The sequence below is a fragment of the Calonectris borealis genome, chromosome Z (assembly GCF_964195595.1).
Source record: "Calonectris borealis chromosome Z, bCalBor7.hap1.2, whole genome shotgun sequence".
Lineage (NCBI taxonomy): Eukaryota > Metazoa > Chordata > Aves > Procellariiformes > Procellariidae > Calonectris > Calonectris borealis.
The window spans coordinates 49,554,353-49,579,615 of record NC_134352.1 but is presented as its reverse complement, the minus strand read 5'-3'; the positions used below and the strand labels follow the sequence as shown (position 1 = coordinate 49,579,615).

Genomic DNA, 25,263 nt, shown 5'->3' with positions numbered 1-25,263 from the left:
CCCTCCATCTCCAACCTAAATTTCAAAGCATCTGCGACTTGCAGCATACACCAGCTGCACTTTTTGCAGGATGTGCTTGACCTTGTTGTTTTTCCTTACTCTGTGTACGCAGAGGTAGCACAGTGACCTGGCAAGAGGCAGTTAGTGCTGCTTGAAAACTTACGATGAAGAGTAGCATTGCAGGTCATCATTCAGCCCAGAGCAGGTAGTTAAAATACTCTTTTCAGAGCCATAGTAAATCCAAGACAATTAAGACAGAAGATACTGAGCAAAATTACACACTGTTAAGTCTTTTTATTAGTTTTCATTGTTGTTATTGTTATTCACACTTAGACAACTCAATTACATTAAGTGATTTATATGAAGAGCTCTGTACTGATATAAGGTGAGAAAGTGTACACGCCACAGTGAAACATTCCGTAGATACAGTGAAGTAGGACCTTTGATAGAAGGGATTATTTCCGAGAGCCTATGTACAAATAAAGGTAACTTTCATACTATATACAAACTTATATTCACAGAGAATATACTGATTCAGAGATACAAGAGTTTCATCAAGTGAATAATGATGCATACACATAAACACATGAGAAAAACTGGTATTTTCAGGGGGTTGCCTGGACTGGCTTCCATGGCAATGTATTTTTTTTTAAGTTTGAAATGAGTAAGATGGGGACTTCTTCAGATCTTTCTTACAGTAAGCTGAAAATGAGAGATGAAAGAGTATGAAAACTAGAAAGTGAAACAAACAAGCTTAAAAAGCTTTATTACAAAAATAGCATCTGATTGTCAGTTATAACATGCTATTATTATTTTCACATGACAATACAGTGGCGTGATCTTGCCATCTTCAGTGACAGAAATAATTTCTACTCATGTGAGTCAACTCCCCAGAGTCAGGATTGCAAAGTTAAAACTGTGTAACAGAGATCTGGATAATGGAAATGAACACAAAACCAAGCGAAATCCCTTTGGCATTACTTAATTTTGATGGGGGATTAAAAGAAATGGTGGATTTCTATTGGATAGCCTGACCCTGAAAACTTTAACTCTTTTGTAAAACAGACGTACCAGAAGTAACTCATTTCTTATAAACTTACTAAAATATGAGGAGCTTCCTTTACTGTGATCTCGGTGGGAGAAAGCATTAGAGTAACAGGATGATTTAATTGCTTCACTGGGCCCGACTCTGCAAGCATTGTATTCCTTCTTCTGGGGTGAACAAGGATGGCAGGATTGAGCCCCTGCTGCAAAGGCAGAGTGCAGCATTTTGTACAGTCCCACAGGGAAGCTCAAGAGTATGAGCAAACTCCCCCCGACTTACTCACAGCTTCACTAAGGCAAAACCAGATCCTGCTTTACTGTACATTTATTTGAGAGTATTTCACATTATACCCTAAACAGAGACATGAAATGGATTCTTTACTTTAAAATTAATGATCCCCTTATTTAGAAACCCCGTACTAGTCTTCTGGGTTTTTTATGGCTTCTTTTTGCATTAAGACAACTATGTGACATAAAATAAAAGTAAAAAAAATAGTAAAGTGCAAGATCTTTAAAAACGTATACAAATTTCATTGTTTGGATTGGTTTTGTGTTTGATGAGCGGTGAATTTACAATAAATCTACATGAATGTACAGTTCATTTACCAATCTTGAACTACATTATTTCTTACTCAATCTCGGGCCACTTATGGCTCATGTAGGAATGATGTGGCCAGTTGTGTGTCTGGTCTACCCATGCTCCAAGTGGTTACATGGCTTCTAGGCTGGGGCTGACCTGCCTCGGGCTGGCTGGGAGCACGGGCTCAGTGCCACGGTAATGTGATTACATGGCTTCTGGAGAAGAGATGGCTTACGTCCAGCCAGGCAGGTCTATGGCCAGGGGAACGCGCAAACTAGCACCCATCCAGGCAGACAAGTCCTGAGATGCCATAGACCGACAACTAGCAACACACAGCAGACCTACAGGATGTCTTGTCTGGACTACGGGGCTTCTTCTACACGTACAACTTCTGTTATCGGATGGGTGCACTGAACTGCATAACTTCAGTCTGGAAGTTACTCTTCCAGAATAACTTCTCCAAAAAGGATCATTTTAACATCAATCAGGAGTGAAACCCACGTCTTGGAGGGCTGGAGCAGGACTCTTCTCCACACTATTGAGTGCAAACTATCCCATTTGCTAATCTCAAAATCACTTTCTGCGGATATGTTTCCAGCTGCAAGTTCTTGCATCAAACTTTCCAGGAATAGCAGGAAATCATCTGCTCAAAGGACCTAGCCATGCCTCTTTCTCAGTTAGTTGTGTCATTGTTATTTACAAGAGGTAAAATGGTTTCCAAGAATACAAGTGAATGCAATTTTTCTCTTTGTACATAGCTCCCAGGACAATTCTGTTTGTTACACAAGTGCATTTATGAAATACGGGATCCTAAGATAAAAATCTATCTTGCCCAAGTCAATGGCAGAAATCTTCTGAATTTCAGTGGGCCAGTTGTTGGAGAAGGGATTATTTCTTTGTTATAAATTAAATAAATCCATCTGATACAGACTCATATTTGATGCAGAACATAAGTTACATGGATCACAAGATGCTATTTTAAGGAATTACTGCTGAAAGAAGAATAATTAAAAAACATTGTATATCCCCTTTTTCGCAAAATATGTAATGAAGTAAAAGACAACCAGAGAAATAATCCCTTAAAAAACACTCAAACATTAAGAACATTTCTAAGCATCTATTTTTTACAGTACTTGGATTAACCACGTTTAACCTACCGCTTTGTGGACCTTCATATCCACACACAACAGTACCATGAGTGACAGTAATCATAAACTACTTCAGAGTAGCGTATGTGGTAATTACATGGAAGGTTCATTGCCGTTACAAATATCAAATGACATCTAGATAAGCTGCTTTGTCACGCACTGTGTTTTATGCTTCATGAAGATTATGCAGACAGCCACGTCAATTGAATAAATAAGCAGAGGCATACAGACACAGAGAGCGTGTCTGCACTACAAGAAAGCACTAGCTTTCAGTAAAATAGTTAATTTAAAATACACAGAGCTTTGCTGAAAGATTTTTCCATGTCTACATGTAGTTCTTGAGGAGATCATCCTCATATTACACTTTTTATCACACTTTTCTAGCATTTACCCAACAGATTCGACCATGAATCTTCTACAGAGGGAAGCCGGCTTTTTTTTTTTTTTTAAGTGGAAACCAGCAAATACTTGTAGGACTCCAATGGTATTTTGTACTGATGGGACCCATTCTCTTCTTTAATTCCACTGAAGTTAGTGCAGAAAATCTTTAAAACAGGTTACAGTCTGACTCACGATCCTCCTCAAATGCTACTGAAAATCCCTTCCAAAAATCATGTCCAACACTGGTTCTGTTCAGGTGTGATGGTGCCACAGAGAGTTGGCTATTTAACCCAAAGTTGCATTCTTATCTTACTTACTGTGTTGCCAACCTGGTGGTGTCCTGAAAACACTAAGCTAGAACAGGATCTTGATAATAACACCAATTTCTGTATTAATTATTCATTTATGCTTCATAAGGATTATGCAGACAGCAGCATCAATTGAATAAATGAGCACAGGCATACAGGCAGGTCAGCTTCAACGCTGACCAACTCGCTGTAGAATTCAGCCCGTTTGTGGGACCAGATCCCCAGTGAAGTCATTCAGAACTTTGACTGAAGAAAATAGAAATTTAATTTTGACTTCTAGGTCTACAATGTTGAGAAACGTTCATGGATCCCACACTGAAACAGTTATGAACAATGAGAAACACTTTATGCCCGGAAATTTGCTGTCATTGTAAAATAGGAATGTCCTAACAAATGGTGTGCATTTTTGGCAGCGTTGAGCCTGGACAGCTTATGGACATCCAGTCACTGGGTTGCAGCAGCTCTTGGCTGTTCTCTCAGCACTCCAGTTTAAGATTTTCAAACTCCTCCCACGAGATAAGGGGCCATGCTTCTCCCTCCATCCCATTCCTCTCTTTCTCTACCAGCACAGCTGTTGCCTTATAATCAAAGAGCACATCAGCGTGCAAATATCCTGAAACAGTTTACCCCAGCAGTTATGTAGAAAGCTGCCTTGGTAAATATAACCAGCTTTCACAGCCAGCCTCCACAGAAAGCACCACACAACTGAAATCTCTCCCATTACCTCTGGAGCTGAGCTGCCACTGACTGCGCAGTTATTCAGCCATTTGAATAATGATCTGCCCAGCAGATGCAAGGCAGTGGGAGCCGTGAGGTGTCTCATTCCTGAGGGGAAAAAATTACTTTTAATACCTTCCACCATAAGTATGTTGATAGGGGCAAGCAGACACAGGAAAGAAATGAGTCCGATATATTCTAAGACAGTACACAAAATGCCATTACACGAGCCCTTATCCCTACACATAAAATTCTTCCTTCAAGCTGTGATGCCAGCTTTGTTCTGAAATACTCCCAGTGTGTAGAGCTTTCGATCAGTTACTCTTTCCTCCCTACCTGCCCTCAGCGGGGCAGTAGTCTCTGCTGCTGCTGCCCCTACTCTGCAGAGTGCACCAGAGTGCTCCTACAGCTCTCAAGGTCAGGTAGGGCTTTTTCCTTTCCAGTCTGGGATTTACACCATGCTGACCATGAATCATCCAAAAAAAAAAAAAAAAAAGAAAAAGAAAAAGGACTAATGTACTGAACAGAGATCAGACTCTTGCCCTTCCTTGGTTTCTTGATTTGAAGTGACCGACCAGTGAATCTGGGCATCTTTGTATGTTGTAAGCACCCACCACAGACCTATCACGATCCTGCACAGGCTCTTTCAGATCGCTCTGTCTTATTCTGCTCACTTGGGAAAGGATCGTCTGTTTTGAGCACTGTCATCAGAAAAAAAAGCATTTGATGACTCCTCTGGGACGGATTATACTGTGGAGTCAGCTCTGTATTTTGGGACACCCGTTTCATTTGAGCCCAGAATTTGGGTTATAGATTTGCTTTTGTAAGATTGTTGATCTTGTCAGTAGAGGGCACTGTAGCACTGTATATACCTACCTTTCCCTTGTGTACACCCGTAGAAACAAATGTTAAGAAGTGGGCAGCACTTTCGTTAATACAGGTAAGGATTCTGGAGCAATGAAGGATTTTAAATACACAGACGAAGTTTTGCTCACAATGACAGAAGCTCACACTAAAAAGCACAAAGAAGCAAGAGATGTTGCAAATGTATGGTTAAGATCAAATACTGATTCTGAATGTAGCTAGCACTTAATACTTTAGGACAAGACATGAGTAGCAGACATTGTAACTCCTAGTTTTCTTGCTTTTGTTCATTAGTATCTCACTTTTTTCTTCATGATATCACATAATATTAACATTTTAGTAATTTTTAATATGTATTTTTTACTGTTTTCTCTACCATTGTTTTCTGTCAAGTCCTTACTCTCTAATCAGATACTGTTATATAGAAATACATATAACAGGAAAACAATAAAGGACAAAGGGGATGAGTGAGAAGCAAACAGCATGGAACACACAAAAACAGACAAGACAAAATGTGCTGAGCCTTCTGTTACACAGCTGTGAGCATGGCATTGCCACTGTGAGCACAATACGAATACAAAACAATGCTGAAACAGGTCACAGAAATGCGCTGAAATTTCATGAACTCTAACTGCACAAAAGACTTGAACAAACAAACGACGATTATCTGAAATAATTTCTTAACACCCATTCCAGTCCTCCCATTTTTTTTTTTAATCATCCAAACTACAGGAAAGATGAACACTTCGTTGCTTCCTCCCTCATTTTTTTTTTCTAGGTTTGGATCTTCTCCTCTCAGGATTTCAGTAAAAGAATATTGCATTTTCACTCCTTCCTGGGCTTCTTTAGACATTCAAACTTCCAGTAATACTGAAAAATTTTCATGTAGGTTTCCTGCAGCTGCACTATATTTAAATTGTTAGTTTCTCCTACCTAGTTTCAAGTTTTATAAGAGCAAATATGAACTGCCCAGCTTTGTACATCAGCTGGGGATCTCTTCCAGCAGTGGCTATATGTAGCTGTGAAGGTCCTTACACTCCAAGTAATAGTTAAAGATAGCCTGCAAAACATATATCCACTTCAGCAATTAGGCTGCCACTTTACAACTACTTCTATTTTCTGTATGAAATACTATGCATAAGCAACTTAACCTTTTTCTTCTGGCATGAAGAGGCAAACTCATAATGATAACAGCATCTGAAAGCCATTGGTACTGTTGTTGGTATTGCTGCAATAGAAAAAATGGTGTGTTCACATAGTAGCTGTATGATCTCTCTGCATGCTGTGTTGCTATTAGAGAAGAAAGAATATCCCCATTCTGGTCTTTGCATGTGAATGCAATGAAAATCTGCACCAGTTACAAAATGGCCAGGCAGCGTGGCCCCTGCAGTGCCAAAGCCAGAGTTCCTGGAATCTGAAGAGTTTTGCAAGATGTAATAAACCACCATTAACATCCTGCTGATTGCCTTTACAGACCTGTGATGCAGAGGAGCAAAACACTGATGAACTCCCTGGCTTTGCTGAAATCACATCATATAAATCCGTCTGTGACTCATGCGCGCCGTGTATGCTTTCCACTCAGGAGTTTCAGCAGATTATCAGAAAAATCCCATACCAGGGTGTGTGGGGGGTGGTGCCTCCACAAGGCTAATACTAGCATTCCCCTTAGAAGATGAGAGCTTTAAGAACTGAGCACGCTGTGTGTCTGTGTATACTACTAGAGAGAACAAGAAGTCTGCGGATATGTACCATAGGCATAGGAGAAGCAGTAGCTTTCACTGTTTCCGTGCGTGCGCAGCATCTCCAGCACTGAGCGGCGAGGATGTTCTGCAGCAGACAAAGAAAACCTCAGCTGGGCTGGACTCAGCCCTTCACGTGTGACTGCACTGTCCAGCAGTGGTCATTCCTCAGCTCTGAGATCCACCCTTTGTATCCTTTTCTTTCTTTCTCTCTTTCAAAATTGAGGGAGAGGAAATTTACAAATCCATGGGTTATTCTCATAGAAGCTTTCCATTGTGGTTTTTCGCTGTTTCATTTTGATACATATATTTTTTTAATAAATATTTATGTGGTGTGTTTTTTTTTCCTCGAGAAACAGCACTTTCCACTAGATGGAGACAGGACACTGGATCACTTTGTCCTCCAGCAGGACGCTGACAACGAGGAACACAAAATAAAGCCCAAACATGAGAAAGCCCAGGATTTTATTCATCCTCCACTTGCAGAAAGCGATGGAGAGGATGACAAAGAGCAGCATGATGAAGAGGAGGACAATTGCACAGAACAGACCGTTGCTGCTGACTGTCACCGGGGCAAAGCTGTTAATCACAGCATACAGGAGCCACGGAAGAGGAAGGCTGTTAAGAAACAGAAAGATAAATTGGAAACATTGCAGAGGTGCAGAAAAGGGCACTAGAAAGTTTCTGGAGGCACTTCAAAATACAACCAGAGGCTTTCTGCATAAAGTGAGACAGGAAGAGTTTCAACTCTTCTAACATGTACATAAATCTAATTTGTCAGCTTGCTCGTGGTTCTTGGGGAGAACACATGAGATTTAGGCTCCCCACTCTTCCAGCAGTTACATTGAGGAATTGTATTTCCCTTGGCTGACAAATCACCTGGCATCCTGCCTGTGAGCAGGAAGACTCCTTTCATTTGTTTCTGGATTTCAGACATCTGCAGAAGAATCTACTTCCACTCTCTTTCCAAGAGCCTGCATGACAGGAGGGTGGGTTGCATAAAGACATGTCCTTGCCATGACGAACCAGCACTCTGCAAGGCACTAGCCCCAAAATTTTGGCCCTTAAAAGCCTTGATCCACATTTCGTGTATAAACCTATGTTAAAATGTGAACTTCAACTGAACTCCAGCTTAATTTCTACTTCTGTATTTGCTGTCATTGCATTTCTCATCTCTGATGCCACAGAATGAGGCAACATCCCTCTGGAAGATGTCAAGCTGAAATAAATATTTAAGCCACTGATCGGAGCTTAGCAGGCTTAGAAAGCATGAAGAGTGCTTCTAACTTTGAGTAAGCAGCTCAAGGGAGAATAATTTATTATAGCCTCAGTACTAACTACACCAGCCTAGAGCTCAACTGTGCCACTGCTGTTGTAAATATACCAGGTCTAGCAGCCTGGTACAGGACAACAACATTTCCATTGGCAGGGAGACTAAAAGTTTTAACAAAAGTACGAAAGCATTGCAAAAGAGAGAAGTTTTGTAATGCACCCTACGTGCTCTAAGTTGAAGCACTTGGTAGTGAATAATGTTTTCATATATTTTGCAGGTCTGCTGCTTATAGATGTTATTTCAAACACTTCATGCTTCTGGATTAATAGGAAAAAGTGTCCCATTTTTTCTGTTGTGTCCAAAGCTACTGCCATTAGCTAACAGACAGAGTAAAAAAGCCATTTACTATCCACTCTAACTTCAGGAGCCCTTTTTGTACCTGTGCAATTGCTGGTATATTTTCAGCAGCGAAAACCGTGACCTGTTCTACGACTAGGCTGTTCGGGACGACGACTATGACTAGACCTGTTCTTCCGTGTGTGTGATAGCAAGAAACAACCAAAGATGGAGAAACTGAGAGCATGGACATGATTCTCAGTGCCTCTATCCTGTGTTGAAGATGGGAATGTGGGAATAAAGACAGAGTTTGTCTGTACATTTCCTGTACATTTCTGAAACACTGAGGCATAGATTACAGCATTTCTGGACCAGATCTAGTTTGGTCTCAAAAGTCAAAAAGGAATTTGAATTCCAACCACACATTATCCTAGAGCTGCCATGAAGCAGTGAAGTGTAAATAGCACATTTCTGCTCAATCTTATGTTGCTTCTCATTGTCAGAGCTATACAAAGGGTCCTTTGTGTTAATAGAAAATTGGTTTGTAATTTGGGACTTGCCAGGTATATAAAAAAATCACATGGCAACAACAGCCTAAACAAGCTACACAAGACAATGACATTCTGTTTTTATTACAGCAAACATGTTGAATACTGCAGAGGCAATGAATTGTTCCTGATCATCATTTATAAAGAAAGCTCTAGTATAAGCATAATGAGTGGTAACATAAGCAAACAACAGCAACCTGACAAAATCATAAAAAGCTGCAGAAATTCCTTCTTGGAACAATGCTCTTGCATACTTTTTTAAGTACAATTCACTTGCCTGGGCAGCTCTGCAATGTATCAAAGAGAGAATTAGGCACAAATCTGTAGCAATTCTGCCATGCAAATGTCTGTAAACTTCTGAGCACTTGAAATAGTGACATCCGTTGCATATTTGCATCACTCTCCTTTTTAAGCATCAATGGCAGAAAATTGTTGTAGGCAACACCTTGGCAAAACCACAGCAACACGCTAAGGACAAAAGACCTGTTAAAATAGACACAATTTTCTTGCTGTAGGACTTACCCAACTGTGATGTCAAATATGTTGCTTCCAACAGAACTGGATACAGCCATGTCCCCCAGACCTTTGCGTGCTACAATAACACTGGTAATAAGGTCAGGAATGGATGTGCCAGCAGCTAGAATAGTCAATCCCATGATTTCTTCGCTAATACCAATGGTCTCTCCAACCTAAAAGGGTTTAAGCAAAAACAGCAAAATAAGTCCTGCGGTAAAGAAATGCTTTCTGCTGTAAACCTGTTTAACTAGGAATATTGACCTGGAGCTTGCTGACTAGCTTGGAAAATACAGGCAAGATTGGAGAATTACTCGTCTTCACAGATTTCCACGTTTCAGGAGAAAGATAAGATTCTCAAATAGAACCTGTAGGTATTGACAAGCACTTGCTGATGGCTCTGATGTACCAGAATGATCAAGTCTTGGGGTCAGGACAACCACAGGTCTCTGAACTACTTTCTATTTACTGAGTAGTGATTTACTTCATCCATGGTTGCAGCTCCTAAAATAAAGCACTACTCAGCACGAGATAGATGATGGACTCTGATTCTAAATGATCTCTCACAGTGCAAAACACAATGCAGGGCTTGTATTTTGTACCAGTATCACCTCCTTACCTGATGTGCCCACCAGACCATTAAGTAAGAAAAAAATGCAATCCAGCTGATAGAGCCAAAAAATGTGATAGGAAAAAATTTTCTTGACCTCTGAAACAAAAACAAAGAGAAACAGTGAACACCTGTGTTGAAGGCTGATGTGCTGTAGTCTTATTTGCTTCTCAAAATGAGAGTGGCCTCTCATTTTTTCTGATCACCTGTTCTGACCAACTATTCTGATCATCATCAGATGATCAAAATAAATGTCAAGAATGGTAAGAAACTGAGTCCCTACATTGGTATATACTTACCTATGCCTCATTCTTCCAACCACTTAAGTTGTAAAATAATACCTCCTAACAACATGTATGATGAATGGCAATGATATTCTGTTATGCCGCAGTTTGCATATGTGTTTAGCTGAATAGTGGTTTGACCTCTAAATTTATTAATAGCTTCATGCTTATTCAGAAAGAATGTTTTCAAATTGCTAAAATACGTACCCATACCTTTCATTCATACATCAATAACTTTGCGCAACACCTTTCACAGTCAGTATAACAAAGGCTGCCATATGACAGAGCTAAAAAAATACATATCTAACATTTATTAGGGCATTTACTTTCCTTGGGAAAACAACCCACTTTCTCAATTAGAAGAGAAGATACATTAAGCACATATTTGCCACGCTTTGTTTTGCAGAGAAGTTTGTCATAAAAACCTGTAAAACACACTCCGAGGCCCTTCAACGAATTAAAAAATCTGTATAACACCAAAGTAACTTTATTTACAGTTTCAGTGTCTCCCTTACTAACGTCAAACTTGGAATAGATAGCGTTCTTGCAGCCAGTGAATGGGTTATATTCAGATTAATGATTTATTTTGGTTTCTATTCTTTCCAGTCTTTTGCACCATCCATATTTCCTATTGGCTAGCTAGATCTATGTAACAAAAAGAGATCACATTAACCACTAAAGGAAGGAAACACGACTGCAGTACTGTACCAGGCAATCACTGTCTAAATGAAATTAGTGTTTAAAATGAAATTTGTACTGTGAATGAATGCTACCAGTCTTGAATGCAACCACAATCTTTATGGGCATCAACCTTCTGAACACAGGTCCTCATCCCAGATGACTTCTGACGTGCCACTATCACTGTCCTACAAATTTTCATGAATAACCAGTAGGACTGCTTGTGGAAGTAAGTTGTAACACTTTGAATACTTGTTCCAGCTGCTGCTTGATCCTGCACTACCTCTTCCTGTGAAGTCCTCGCTAAATCCACTTCCACTTTTTGCTCTGCAGGGGCCTCCAGAATTTTTGGGCAGTGCACCTTGCCTGTACCCCTCTCCACTGCAGGACATGTCCCTGTTGCACTGTGGGTCATTCCTAGGTGTTGTGGGAGCAGACAGGACTGCAGGGCTTTCCCTAACATGACTTTTGGAGAGAAAATACTACTTGGATTTTGCCAATTCAGCTTGCTCAAGCCATGATAAAGCCCTCTTTTTTAGGGAGTTTACAGAGCTGCACAGCCAGCTTTTCTTGTATAACAGAGACAGGAGGCATTTATATGGGACAGCATCACATTTAGGAATTGATCAGCATGGGTGGCTGTGGACTACGAGGTGCTCAGTGAATTGGGCTGGCCATTAGAGCTGATCACGCGGGAACGACACTGTCTTTTGTCAGCTGAACCGGAAAAGAGCGAGGCTGGTCCACAGCTCACTGAAATTGTGTAGACTCTTTCTGCTGACATAAATGGAATGAGATCAGGTCATTACAGATGGGAAAAAGGTAAAGTCAGCACTGGCAATTGTGCACACTCATCTAGAGGGCGGGACAATTAAAAGGTCCGTATCTGCTCTAGCAGCAGGTACAGCTGTGGCCTGTGCTGCAGAACACTTACTCCCTGTGGGCACTTTGCACAGTGCTAAATGCCCTCCTGAAAACTGAGCTCGTAAACATTGACTTACACAAGCTATACAACTCCACAATGGAATATACACAGGAACACATTAAAGATGGCACAGATTTAGCAATGCTCCCAAACCCCCTCAAATATAAATAAATAACTGAACTTCTCTTCGAGTAAGAAAATCATTCCAGTAGGTGTTTTAAATTATCTTTAAATATAGGCATAAATAGCCACAATGGCACCTGGAAACGTCCTTTTCATATAAATTCCATTACTGTCACAAGCACTGTTTCTAGAGCTGCCCAGGGTACTTCGGTTGATCTGCTTCTTAACTGCTTTGTAACTCTTTACAGAGCAAACAGAGTTACTTTTTCAAAACGGAGTTCTAAGGTTTTATCAAATCAGAAAATGTGATAATGAGCTTCCAATGTTTAAACCTACTCAAATGGACTTTTGATTTTAAAATCAAAACTTTACATGCATTGGGGGACAGAAGACCTTAGTCTAAAAAGGAACACAATTTGAAAGGGACACAAAGATGGCTGTTAAAACAGCGATCTGACACCAGTGGGAGCAGAACTTACACAGCAATTTCCTTTTTTTAAACTAAACAGCTAGCACTTCTTTTTCACCATTCTTAGCAGCCAACTCTTTCAACTTTCAACATTTTTTATCTTCCTTGTAAAAACTGGGATTTTCTGGCAACACATATGGTGAATGAGATGATGAAGTGATAAGCTTGTTGCAGCTGGTCACAAAATCCACACAGAGCACCTCATAGCAATGCAATTTGAATAATCACTATACAACACTCAAGATACAAGCATACATTGGCTTACGCAAAACTGAGCAAGAGCTGTACTGGCCAGTAATAGCTCTCTGTCAGTGCGATATACATACCAAACGGTTCTTGCAAAATAACAAGACATTGCCTACCTGAGTCAGACACTCACAGAATTCGGATGGCTAAGAATTGCCAGTCAGTAACTTTGCAGCATGTGTATTCCTAGTCTGTTTTAGCCAATCCTCTCCTAGTAAAATTAACTGATAAGCAGCAGTTCAAGACTAAGAGTACTTTAATAGGCTTAACAGTTTAATTACCTATTTTAAAAGGGGGAACATTTAAACTAAAAAAGGGCAAAATTTAAAGCTTGTACATATTACAGGTGATGAAATCATGAACGGACTCCATAGATGCCACTTATAATTGCATATAGATGAAATTTTTAAAAAGCAGTAATGAATGCGCTGATTCTTTTTCAGATGCTCGGTTTTATTTCCAGAGTATAATAATAATCATGCTTATTTTGTAACTAATGACAGCATTCTTTTGAGATTTATCTCACTCCAACTCCCTAGCTCTTGGAAATATAGAGAGCTGCCAATTTCAAGCATTTTCCTAGAAGAATTAGTCAGAGACAGCAGACAGCAAAGTTTCTCTCCACCTTTTCTGGTAGCTGTTGTGATGGTTGCCTTGTAAAGTCGGAAAGCCCAGTTTATTACCAATTGGTTCTGTGGTGGTCATGGTAACAGACAAATGAGAAGAGCCATGGCTCATGCAGTTCATACAAAGGAGAAAGAATTTTGTAGTTTCACTATAGATTGGTTGGATTGGTACTGTATCTGTCCATCAGCAGTTTTGGTACATTTCTGTATTGATTTCATGCCAGTGTCTGAAAAACAGGACTTTAAGTAGCAAGAATGATCCAAGTATGAAGGTTTTTCTTCTAAGAGCCTGGTCCTGAAAGATTGTGAGTTCTTAATAATTGGCAAAGTAACTGTCTTAATTTTAGCCAAGACTATTACCAACATCTTTACTTTACCTTTAACCTGAATTAATCATAAGTTTGTGTCGTACATAAATTTATCTGCATTGCAAGCTTTGATCTTCCTTTCATACTTGACAGTGCTTAAATCTGATTACTCAGAACCTGCTCCTGTAACTGGATCTGTGCAGGAACATCTTGTCCTTGTCCCCTTGGTAACAGTGCATCTTTGTATGGCAACAAGAGTTCATGTAAGTTGTGCCTCTTTGTTGGTAATGGGAATTTGCAGAGGTACAATGAACTGCCCTATATGGGTCCAGTGACAGCAGGACTGGAGCTCCGATAGCCATTTTTCTGGCCCGTAACACAAAGGGATGGACGGTGCAGTATGGCTATAACAAAAGAGATGGTGTTCAGTATCTGCCACTGACCCACTGGGCCACCTTGGTCACATCATCTTTCTTTCAATCTTTCAATATCCCTTACTGCAGGAGGTGGACAGTTACGCCTGTGGCCTTTACAGAGGAAAGGGCCTTTACACTGGGGAAATAAGCTATTAGTACAGGAAAAATACCTGTTATTGTTCAAAACACCTGAACAAAAAGTCAGATACAAAATTCCCCTAGGGCACACCTACATCTGGTGTACAGCCAGCAACATTATTGATGTTATAGTAAGGATTTTGATATATACTGGCTTAACGTGACCAGGTACTATTAAGGCAGTAAACACACACTAGAACATGTCAGGTATTGAATCAGCTGAGAGTTTGTTGAGCTAATGCATAATCTACTCTAAGTATATATAAATATGCATATGTGTACACCAGAGCGTAATAAGGCAGTAAGGATTTTGCTAACTTTATAACCAGAGACCTTGTATATGAAATAGTTTTTCTAGAGCTTCTGAGTCTCATGGAGCTAAATATAGCTTGGTATAGTACAAGTAAATGCAGTCAAACCATCTCCATTATGTGGAGATAAAATATACTTTAGAAAAGAGACTCTAGGAGGAAAGAAGAACTCATTTTTGAAAAGTGGACACCCACAGAGGATGTCAAAGGCTCCATATGGTCTCTCAAATCAGTATATACAAGTGTTCATTTTATATATCCACATGCTAATCTGAGCATCCTGATGCAGAATTTGGGTTTCTGACTAAAATTATCACACTTGCAAATCAAGCCCCTGACAGCAGGCCTACATACAAAATCTATTTAAGTATTATTTTAGGTTTGTTTTAACTTTTGCCTTACAGATTTCATGGAAAGTTGTTTCCTGATGCACATGCTGAGCTGTGATACTGGGTTTTGTTTTTGTTAGGAAGGGCATAGTGGGATTGGCACACAGGTATAAGTGAGAATATTTTAGAGTCAAACACACTAATGAAGCGTCCTTGAAAAGTCAGACAGTTGATGCAACCATCTGGTTAATTCTTTGACAGCAATGTTCAAAATAAGCAGCTTGTCATACTGATACAGCCTGTTTCCTCTTCTGTTATTACTACATGTAATTACAAACTACATTTCTTTTACTTCTGTATAAAAAGCCACTCCTTTCACCGAATGAAATTTTAAAACTCTGTTGCCCATTGACATATCTGGCACATACAACTGTGCTTATCTGCTATGTTACAGCAGGGTATTTTAGCTGTAGGATGTCAGCATGCCAGTTCTATTGTGAACAATACTAGCATTAGTAATCACGCGCACCACACACTTGCATGCAACTTCTTAAGATATTTGCTTTCCAAAACCATTATTGTAACAACTGTTCTCATTTGTACAGTACAGAATATTGGATAAGGCTAATGTCAGATTTTCAAAACTGAAAATAATGCACATACTTATTTCTTAGCAGTACTTGCTCATTTTGGGCCAAACTACGAAACAAATTCCAGGGATGGTTTTGAATGATAAAAGGAGGGCATAAATACAGACATAAACAATCTTGAAATTCATGTAGTATGCTCTTTGTGTTACCAAACAAAACATGTTTACCAGAGTTGTTTGAAAACTTTAAGAAAAGAGAGCTTAAAGATTAGAAAGGAAAATGTCAGTTTATCCTTTGAGAAACCTTTGTCTAAAAACAAATCAGAGGTCTTATTTTAGTTTGTTTCTTGCACTAAATTGCAGTTTTTCGGTGTGTGGGATGGGCAAGTTTTTCAGTGTGTGTGGAGAAAAAAAGAATTCAGGGTGTTGATTTATAACCTTATAAGCTCTGCATCCCTCTCTTGCAGCAGTTTTAAATCTATTTTTGATCCAGAAAGGAAAAGAGATTAAAACACTGCTACAGGATCTTTTCAGCCTCCATGAGCCTCCCCAGTCAGGTCTATTTGTATATGTGAATATAAAAGTGGTAAGACTTTATAACTTGTCACAGTAAGTCATTTGTATTAATAATCAGTCTTACATTACTTCAAGCTGCGTTTGGGACAAAACTAGCAAGTATTTTACACATGGAAGGACTTACGGATCTTGTTCTAGTATGAAAATTAAAAGATGACGAGTAGAAGACAAAGGTCTAGTAGAAAGTGCATTTAAGAGAAATGCGTATCATTATTTTTGAACCACAGAGAAAATTTAGACAGTTTAAAATCTTTCTAGTCATACCCTTTAGGGCACTGCAGATGGACAGACTTCCTCAGTACTTATGTGATATTCAGTGGAGAGCTAGAAATGCAGTGTGAAGGCCCCAAAGAAGTTTTAAGAGCTTTCACTTTGTGTCATAAAATAGTACTGAATATGAATAGCTATCTTTATTAGAACTATTAATAACCAGTTGCCCATACGCACCCATTCGAAGATTTGAAGACTGATGTTGTGACTTCTTCTTCAAAGAAGAAACCATTAAAAAAAATCATTAGCTCTATTTTTACATAAATCCACCACAGTCCCTTTTTGCATTTAGCTAGAGAGCCACCTGTTGTGCAGTACACACTGACTTACAATAACAGTTACTTACAGGTTTTCTGACATCTGGGAGGGAAGCCCACAGTGGAAAAACAATGGGTAATACAAGAAGGTAGGTGAGCTGCTTGCGTGGGGTGTCAGGCCAGGCCAGGCTGAGAGGCTGGTCCTCATCCTCTTCATTCTGTAAGAAAAGCTGCAGTGAGCAGAATTTTGAAGTGGATGAATGAAGTTAGGGATTCTTTAAAGAGGAGTCCTGAGGACTGTGCTGTGTTTCAGTGAGAACCCACGGGGTCTGAAAACACCACACCTACCTAGCAACATTAGCTAGGACACAGTAAAAAGATTTTGGCCAGACTATGAGGTATCCCTGCAGCACAGGCTGCCTGAGGATGTCCGTTTGTGGCTATGCTGACAGTGATGCTGGTCCCCTGGGACGCACGGAGCAGTGTCGTGCCTTCTTCCTGGAGGGGAACCTTGTGCCTCTGATATGTCTTCCCACAGGCTCTCCCTTGGGATGTGGGCTAGTCTAGTTGGGGATCAAAACGGCATCAAGCCTAGCCACATGGAGGGGGGTGTGTGTGTGGGTGTGTGTACACAGACACAAACATGTATATGCATATAAATAGAAAGGTATATGTGCATATATATATGTATACATATATCTAACTTTTTAAGCTTTTGTGAGTAACTTTAAAGGTTACTATTTAAGAGAGAGAGAGAGAGAGAGATACAGATACAGATACAGACACAGTTACAGATATAGATATAGATATATTTTCTTTTTCATAGGAACTTGTTCTAGTTCAGTGGACCTGGAGAGCTCCACTGCTCAGCCGAGGGGGTCAGACCAGGCTGCTCAGGGCTCTGCCCAGTTAAGCTGTGAAACCACCAAGGATGGAGATGGCCCAGCCTCACTGGGCTCTGGCTCCACCGCTGGGCTCTCCTCAGGGGGAAAAGCCTTCTCCTTTTCTCCAGCCTGAGCCTCTTGTGCTTAGACAAGCCACAATGCAGCAATGTTCTTAACAACTTGGTGCTAAAACTAAAGGAAAGACATTCCTCTCCTACTTGTGTAGCTGATCTTCATATCAATCGTATGCTGTTCACCTGTCATCTCTATTACAGAGTAGGTGTATAGGGACCTTCTCCCACGACAGAAAACCTTCTGGCTGACACACTTCTCCTAACTGAGACTGCTTCTGCTAACAAAATGGAGCCCTCGCAGGCTGCCACAGAAAGAAAGCAAAGTGAGCATGATTCAGCCTTTTGGGTATATGTATTAAAATAACTTTTTAACTTTTAACACAGGTAGGCAATGTCTCCAGAATTGCACATGGATCTAATTTATACCACAGAATAAGGCAACAGAAAAAGTGGCCTAAACAGTTCTTTCACACAGATGTGTGTAATGCAAACCCTGTTAAGCCTGTGGAAAGATTCCTAGAGAACTCAGTGGAAGCTGAAGAAGTCCAAAAAAGAGTACCTGGGTGAAAACTGTGTTTGTTTGAGAGCATGAGAGGTATACAACTACTCCTTCATGTAGTGTTCTTGTTTTCTTCTTTTGCAAAAAGATAATAATTGAAAATTCAGTCCTCTCTGCAGTGTGCAAGTTACTCTTCCCATAGATTTATAATGCAGGTTTCTTGTCAGTTATTGCCCTGTCTTAAGATTGCTTACATAAATCTTATGACAATGCTATAAGAAGCAGTCATTTGAATGACCACGTCATTTTTTTCTAAGCAAAAGAGTTATTGATGAAATGTCACCAAATGAACGTATGTATTGTTCAAAACGAATGTATTGTTCATAACATTTTCTATTTACTGCTAATTTTGATTGAAGAACCAGTCTTAATTATTCTACTGTTATGAACTCCTGAATTGTTCAACTACTCAGCTACTGAACTGATCAGTACATACAGAAGTAAGTCCAGCTCTTAGCTCAGGTTCTTCCACCGTGACTGTATCACCTGACACGGATGGACTGGAAGCAAATCCCTATTTACACATTGACAGGCTGCAGCTACTTTGATAGTTATGTGTTGATGTCAGCAGAAGACAATGTTTTGTAAACCCCTACACTTTGTGAAACAAGATGTATGATTGAAAGATGACAGTAAAGTGAACAGATCATAATAGGTATCATTAAAAGATTTTTAAAACATACATAGGCACAATTTGTCACACTCCACACAGTACTTAAGAGGCTCCTGAGCAGCTTAAGAGGCTAGCTTTTGCCTTTAGCTTTCAGCTCTTCACCAAAGCGGGCAGATGATCTGTACTTCACTGCTGCAATCTATTGAAGCCTGACTTCTGGGGGACTGGGCTGCTGCAGGAGTTTGTGGGGCTGCTTCCTAAAAACCGAATCCATTCCTCTTCCATTCTGGCAGATACTGTTGGGATGGGAAAATCAATCTGAGATGAACGCTCAGCTTTGAAATATGACGACTGAGGTAAAATATGAGCACAAAAGGACCAATTGAAGGGTTGCCTAGGTAACTCTTTCTGAGTGGCCTGTGTATAATTTAAGCAGCGGACTCAGCTGGAATAAAGCTCCATAAATGACTGCTTCATAAACACCACTGAGTGACAAAGTACTTCCTGAATTGCCATCTTTAGAGATTAGCCATGGTTAATGACTGTATTTAATCATAAAAAAAGCTTTACATCAGTCTGAGTTTGCATGAGTGTGCAAAATGAATGGAAATTAATACCTAAGTTGGTTCACGTACCAGTATGTACCATACTTCAACACTGGGCTTCATTCTGGTCTCATGTCTGTGTCAAAAAGCATTGGGCTAGCACGAGCACACAGGCAACATGAGTGGCTGTAGCAAAGGACCACAAAGAATACATATGGAGATTGCCAGATGTCTCCTGAGAAACCTTGATCCATCTGTCTGAGATCTTTTCACCTTCAGGTTGCACTGCCTCATCCCTCTCCCCAAGACAACCATCCCCAAAATGTAAGGCCAAACTCAAGCTCACAGTGCAGTAGGGCAAAACCCTTTTTCTCGCTAGTTTACCTCCAGGATGTGCTACAAATGCTACTGGATCTCCATTTCCTATTTCGTAAATTGGAATCAGCATCTGATTTTCATATGCTGACCTTCCAAAAATCAGTGAAAGTAAGGAAGTTCAACGTATTTTTAAATCTAGCTTCCATGAATTGCAAAGCAATGCTGAACTATCCACTGAGGTTGAAGACATGACGGGGAAATAATTTTGGCAGCTATAAAACTATGCAAATGTGAGTGTCATGCTCTGGACTAAGCAGCAGGGATATAAAATGACTCAGCATAGATTTATGGCAGAGATTGCATGCACTGTCTGTGGTTCCAGCCTGTCTGCAATGTGCACACTGAATATGCATTCTCACAGTTTGTAGAAAGTAATACTGAAACTATAGTTTTGATGTATTTTAGTCTGTATGATGAAAACTCAGTACTTGCAATGTTCGGTATGATTCTTTGCTGCAATGCTAAGAAGAACAACATAATGACAACATCATATAGACACTGGAATTCAGTTGCCTAAACGTATATATGGTGGTGCCATTTTAGATACCTTCTGGTATCTCACTTTACCTCCACATGCTCCATCAGAAATGGAGAATATTCTGCTCATTTATGACATACCTGCCCTTTTATGACATACCTGCCACCACTATGCAAAAATCTCCATTTCTCTGGGCCAGCTCAGGTGGTACTACCTACCCACCTATATGCAAATGAGTCCTACCCCAAAACTCATTGCCTGCTATGACTCTGTAGTTAATTAGCTTTAATGATACTGGAGTGAACATATGAGAAAGCTGCATTAGTTGACATTATGAACTCTGATGATAATCCAGTATCTACACAAAGTTTCATGTGAACCTAAATTTAACTGCTGTCACAAAACCACAGATCATATTATAGTCAAGTAAAACCTGAAGGTGCACAGACACAGTTCTCCTACATTTCCATTTGTCTGAAAGGATTGTCCAGAATATGCTAATGAGCATAGAATTGAACAATTTACTTATATTAATACAAAGAGCATTAATTCTAAGTGTTCTAGATAGTCATTAAACACATCAATACTGGCAGAAAGTGGTGTAGCAGGTCACTAACCATTTCCCCTTGGATTATGGGGGCTTCATTCTGCTCCCTGTCCCTGTCTTCCAGCTCAGGGGGCTGGGTGCCCTGAGAACAACTGGTCTTACTATTAAAGACTGAGGCAAAGAAGGCATTAAGTACCTCAGCCTTTTCCTCATCCTTTGTCACTGTGTCTCCCCCCGCACCCAGTAAAGGATGGAGATTCTCCTTAGCCCACCTTTTGTAGTGAATGTATTTATAGAAACTTTTTTTTTTTGTCTTTTACTGCAGTAGCTAAATTATGTTCTAGTAGGGCTTTGGCCCTTCTAATTTTCTCCCTGCATAACCTCATGACATCCTTGTAGTCCTCCTGAGTTGCCTGCCCCTTCTTCCAAAGGTCATAAACTCTCTTTTTTTCCTGACTTCCAGCCAAAACTCTCTGTCTTTTTCCCCGCCGGCTTGTCTTTTGGCACATAGGGACAGCCTGTTCCTGCGCCTTTAAGATTTCCTTCTTGAAGAATGTCCAGCCTTCTTGGACTCCTTTGCCCTTCAGCACTGCCTCCCAAGGGACTCTGTCAACCAGTCTCCTAAACAGGCCAAAGTCTGCCCTCCGGAAGTCCAAGATGGCAGTTCTGCTAACCACCCTCCTTACTTCTCCGAGAATCAAAAACTCTTATCATTTCATGATCGCTGTGCCCAAGATGGCCTCCAACAATCACATCATGCACAAGTCCTTCTCTGTTTGCAAACAGCAGGTCCAGTGAGATGCCTTCCCTAGTTGACTCACTCACCAACTGTGTCAGGAAGTTATCTTCCACACACTTCAGAAACCTCCTAGACTGTTTCCTCTCTGCTGTATTGTGTTTCCACCAGACATCCGGTAAGTTGAAGTTGCTCATGAGAACAAGGGCTAGCGATTGTGAGACTTCTCCAAGCTGCTTATAGAATATGTCATATGTCTCTTCATCCTGGTTGGGTGGTCTATAACAGACTCCCACCACAATATCTGCCTTATTGGCCTTTCCCCTGATTTTTACGCATAAACACTCAGCCCTTTCATCAGCATCATCAAGCTCTAGGCAGTCAAAACACTCCCTAACATACAGGGCTACCCCACCATCTCTTCTTCCTTGCCTATCCCTTCTGAAGAGTTTATACCATCCATTGCAGCACTCCTATTGTGTGAGTCATCCCACCATGTTTACGTGACTGCAACTATATCATAGTTTTCCAACTGCACAATGGCTTCCAACTCCTCCTGTTTGTTGCCCATACTGCATGCATTGGTGTAGATGTACTTCAGCTGGGCTATTGATCCTGCCACCTTTTCTGGGGGAGAAGCCCTAATTCCTATGTGACTGTTCTCAGGTGCTTCCGTGGTTTCTAACGCATCGACAACGCTTGCGTCTTTGCTGCTGTCTGGATCTCCACCCTCTACCTCCACTGAGATGGCTAAAGTGCTGCGTGCGTTAGTACAGGGACATTTCAAATGTGCTCCAGTGTACTCAGCACATCGTGGAGCAGACTGAAGGACCTTGCTAGAACACTGTCCCTCAAACACTGGTGTCCCATGCTTATCTCTAGCAAGCCTGGTTTCATCCCTTTCCGCCTTCAAGTCTGGTTTAAAGCTCTTTCAATGAGCCCTGCTAACTCCTGTGCAAAGATCCTTTCCCCTCTTTGAGACAGGTGTACCGTATCTGTTGCCAGAGGCCTGGTGTCGTGTAGACCAACCCATGATCAAAAAACCCAAAACTCTGCTGGTGACACCAGCCTTGGAGCCAGTTATTGATCTGCTGGGTTTTCCTGTTTCTTCCCTCATCATTCCCTGCAACTAGAAGGATAGAGGAGAACACTGCTTGTGCTCCTGATCCCTTAACAAATCATTAAAGGTTCAGACACTAGGTCTTCATACATAATAGTCATTAATGTGTTTCTATGAAATTCTCATTAGCTGTCATAACTCTTTCCACTCTTTATTTATTTTATCCTCATTTTTTTTTTTGCTTGTGCTTGGGACTGTCTTTCTGTTACATATACATTTGCAGTGCTGAATATCGTATGTATATTCATGCCTAGATGGGATGGACGTGGTACCCTAGTGCATATTAATCAATAATGACAACCAAATTAATTCTCTAATAGGAAAATGCTCCCTTTGCATATTCCACCAGGGTAATGCGGTACATCTTTGAACTACAAAAATATATAGTTATCCTTCCCTATTTTCAAGCTCTGTGTTCTTTTTTATACATCTGTAACAATTATTCTTTTCTTTTAAACCACTCTATGTATATTCATAACCCTATTCTTGCTACTTCAATTCTTCTATGTAACTCATTACAAACAATGAAAAAGAGACCAAATCTCTGGACGTTCCATCTTTCACAAGTTCTTCATCCAAGAACATCTATCTAATACTTGTCTGTAATCCCATAGAAGAAATCTCTTACTGGTTTGCTCAGGACTGGTCTGACAACTTTTCCCAATCTCCCAAGAAAATTTTTCCAAACAGAGGAAATGATGGTGTGTTTCACATTATATAAACAATACAAACATATGGTGACATTTCATCAATAACTATTTTGTTTATAAACAACAGCTTATAGCAAACTCCATCTGCCAAAGTCACAATGTAGTCACTGCTTCTAGCAGATATCAGAAAATCATTGTCTCCATGGATGCTTACACTCATACTATCTTAGGAAAAACAGTTGCTTTTCTGGCACAACATCAAACTGCATTTCTATACTTTTTGCCTCACAGTAGGACAAAATGGAAAACAAGCACAATGAACCACCTCAAACTTATCTGAAATACTGAATCTGCCACTATTTACCAACTAGTCTGTATTGTACAACAGCTAGAGCATATGAATTATAAATATTATATTCTGAGGATTATTCTGTTAGCCCAACTAAGCTGAAGAGCTGAGCTATAAATTCTCATGCTTGTACATTTCTTGTGCATTTTGACTTCTGATAGCATTAATCAATACAGAATTAGCATTAGGACTCCTGAAGAAAGGAAACTGCAGACAGGAACTATTTGCAGTTCAATTTGCTTATGCTGAAGTATAGATATTGTACCAGCTATAAAAAGGCAATTTCTTTCTTTGCCTGATAGAGCTGCAAAAGACTGCTGAGCTTTTTTTTTTTCTTGGAAATGAAGAGCTCTGTAAAACCCAACTTCTCACAATGAATGAATCAAGAAAAGATTATGATGTCTCAAAATGTTACCTGTCTCAGAGGTAAGTACCGATTTTCAGAATTGAGATTGATTCTTTCCTTTAGAATAGCAAATCTCACATTAATTTATTTCACTAGAAAGGCAGAGGACAAAGGCAATTGGAGCCCTACTGTGAACAGCCCCAAGTCTCTACTTTCTGTTTCTTGTCTGTAACTTGAATCGCTCATTTATCTTCTCCTACTCTCTCATTTGGAAAAAAAATATGTGAAAGAAGGTGAGATAGTAAGGTAGTACAGCAGTATGCAATTTCTGTGGGGTAACTAAGACAGAAAACAATGTCTTTCCTCATGAATTCTTGAGTAAAATTCAAGCAGGGAGTAAAATTAAATCCCTGAGCTTTCAGAATGCATTCTGTATATACTGCTGCTTAGGGCAGCTGATTTGTATTAATCCTCTCTGCACTGTGAACTGACTGAAAAGAGCTACCTTTAGAGTGGAGCCTATGGGAAGGAGCAAGGCTCATTAGGTATTTTCTCAGATTCTGCTGTTGCAGCTTGTGTCCTCTAGGGCTTCTGCACAAATACCTGAAAGCACAGCTCCCGGAGCTTATATGCAGCTTTTACGCCTCTGTTACTGCCAGCACTCTTCCTGAATTTGAAAAGAAATGTCAGAATGTAATAGTCAAAACTGCAGTCAGCCCACCAGGACAAGTAACAGCTATGGTGTGATGGAGATACATCTGAAGAATAAGCCTTTGTCTTCACGCCATTTTTCACTGTCCTAGTTTTCAAGTAAGTCAAACTGGTATACAGCAGAAAAAAATGTGGAATAGGCAACTGAGTAGCCTTGGGAAAATAAAGATCAATCCCTTTTGATGGCAGCCGCCGTTCTTATTAAGTTACAAAGAGCAATACTGGCAAACAAGATGCAGGCTTTAGACTGAGTATGGCAACTGAAAAAATGTTTGGCTTTGGAAAATGTATTTTTAATGATCAATCAAACAAATACCAGGGTTGCTGGAATATATCATGGCCTTACAACAAAGGCTGCTCTAATCTTCTCTCCCCTCCCTCTACAAAATAGAAATGTTTAATATAGCCCAGAATCATAGCCTGAGACAGAGAACACAACACTATTCAGATTCACATCTAATTTGCTAATTAGATGCAAACAGAGTGAGTACTTCAGGGCGTCTGTCCCCACCGAGGGCTCTGTCCTGAAACGCAGCGCACCGTGCTGCTCTTTGGTGGGGAAGGCACAACATGCTTTACCTCACTGTGGCTCAGGTAAGCGGATTAGATCCAATGAAAACAATAAAGCATTTGTGGCATTTTCCTACAACATACAAGTTGCCTTATA

At 40.2% G+C, this 25,263-nt stretch overlaps 1 protein-coding gene across 1 annotated transcript in view; it reads right to left on the bottom strand.

Annotated features, from left to right (window-relative positions):
- Positions 1-267: 267 nt before the first annotated feature.
- SLC24A2 (solute carrier family 24 member 2) overlaps positions 268-25,263 on the bottom strand; it is a 116,723-nt gene continuing 91,727 nt past the window's right edge. Inside the window, exons 7-10 of the mRNA XM_075136487.1 lie at positions 16,696-16,824; positions 10,071-10,160; positions 9,461-9,627; positions 268-7,399 (exon numbers count right to left, since the gene is read on the bottom strand). Coding sequence (XP_074992588.1) covers positions 7,150-7,399; positions 9,461-9,627; positions 10,071-10,160; positions 16,696-16,824 — 636 coding nt within the window. The 3' untranslated portion in view covers positions 268-7,149. The remainder of the gene's footprint in view (positions 7,400-9,460; positions 9,628-10,070; positions 10,161-16,695; positions 16,825-25,263) is intronic.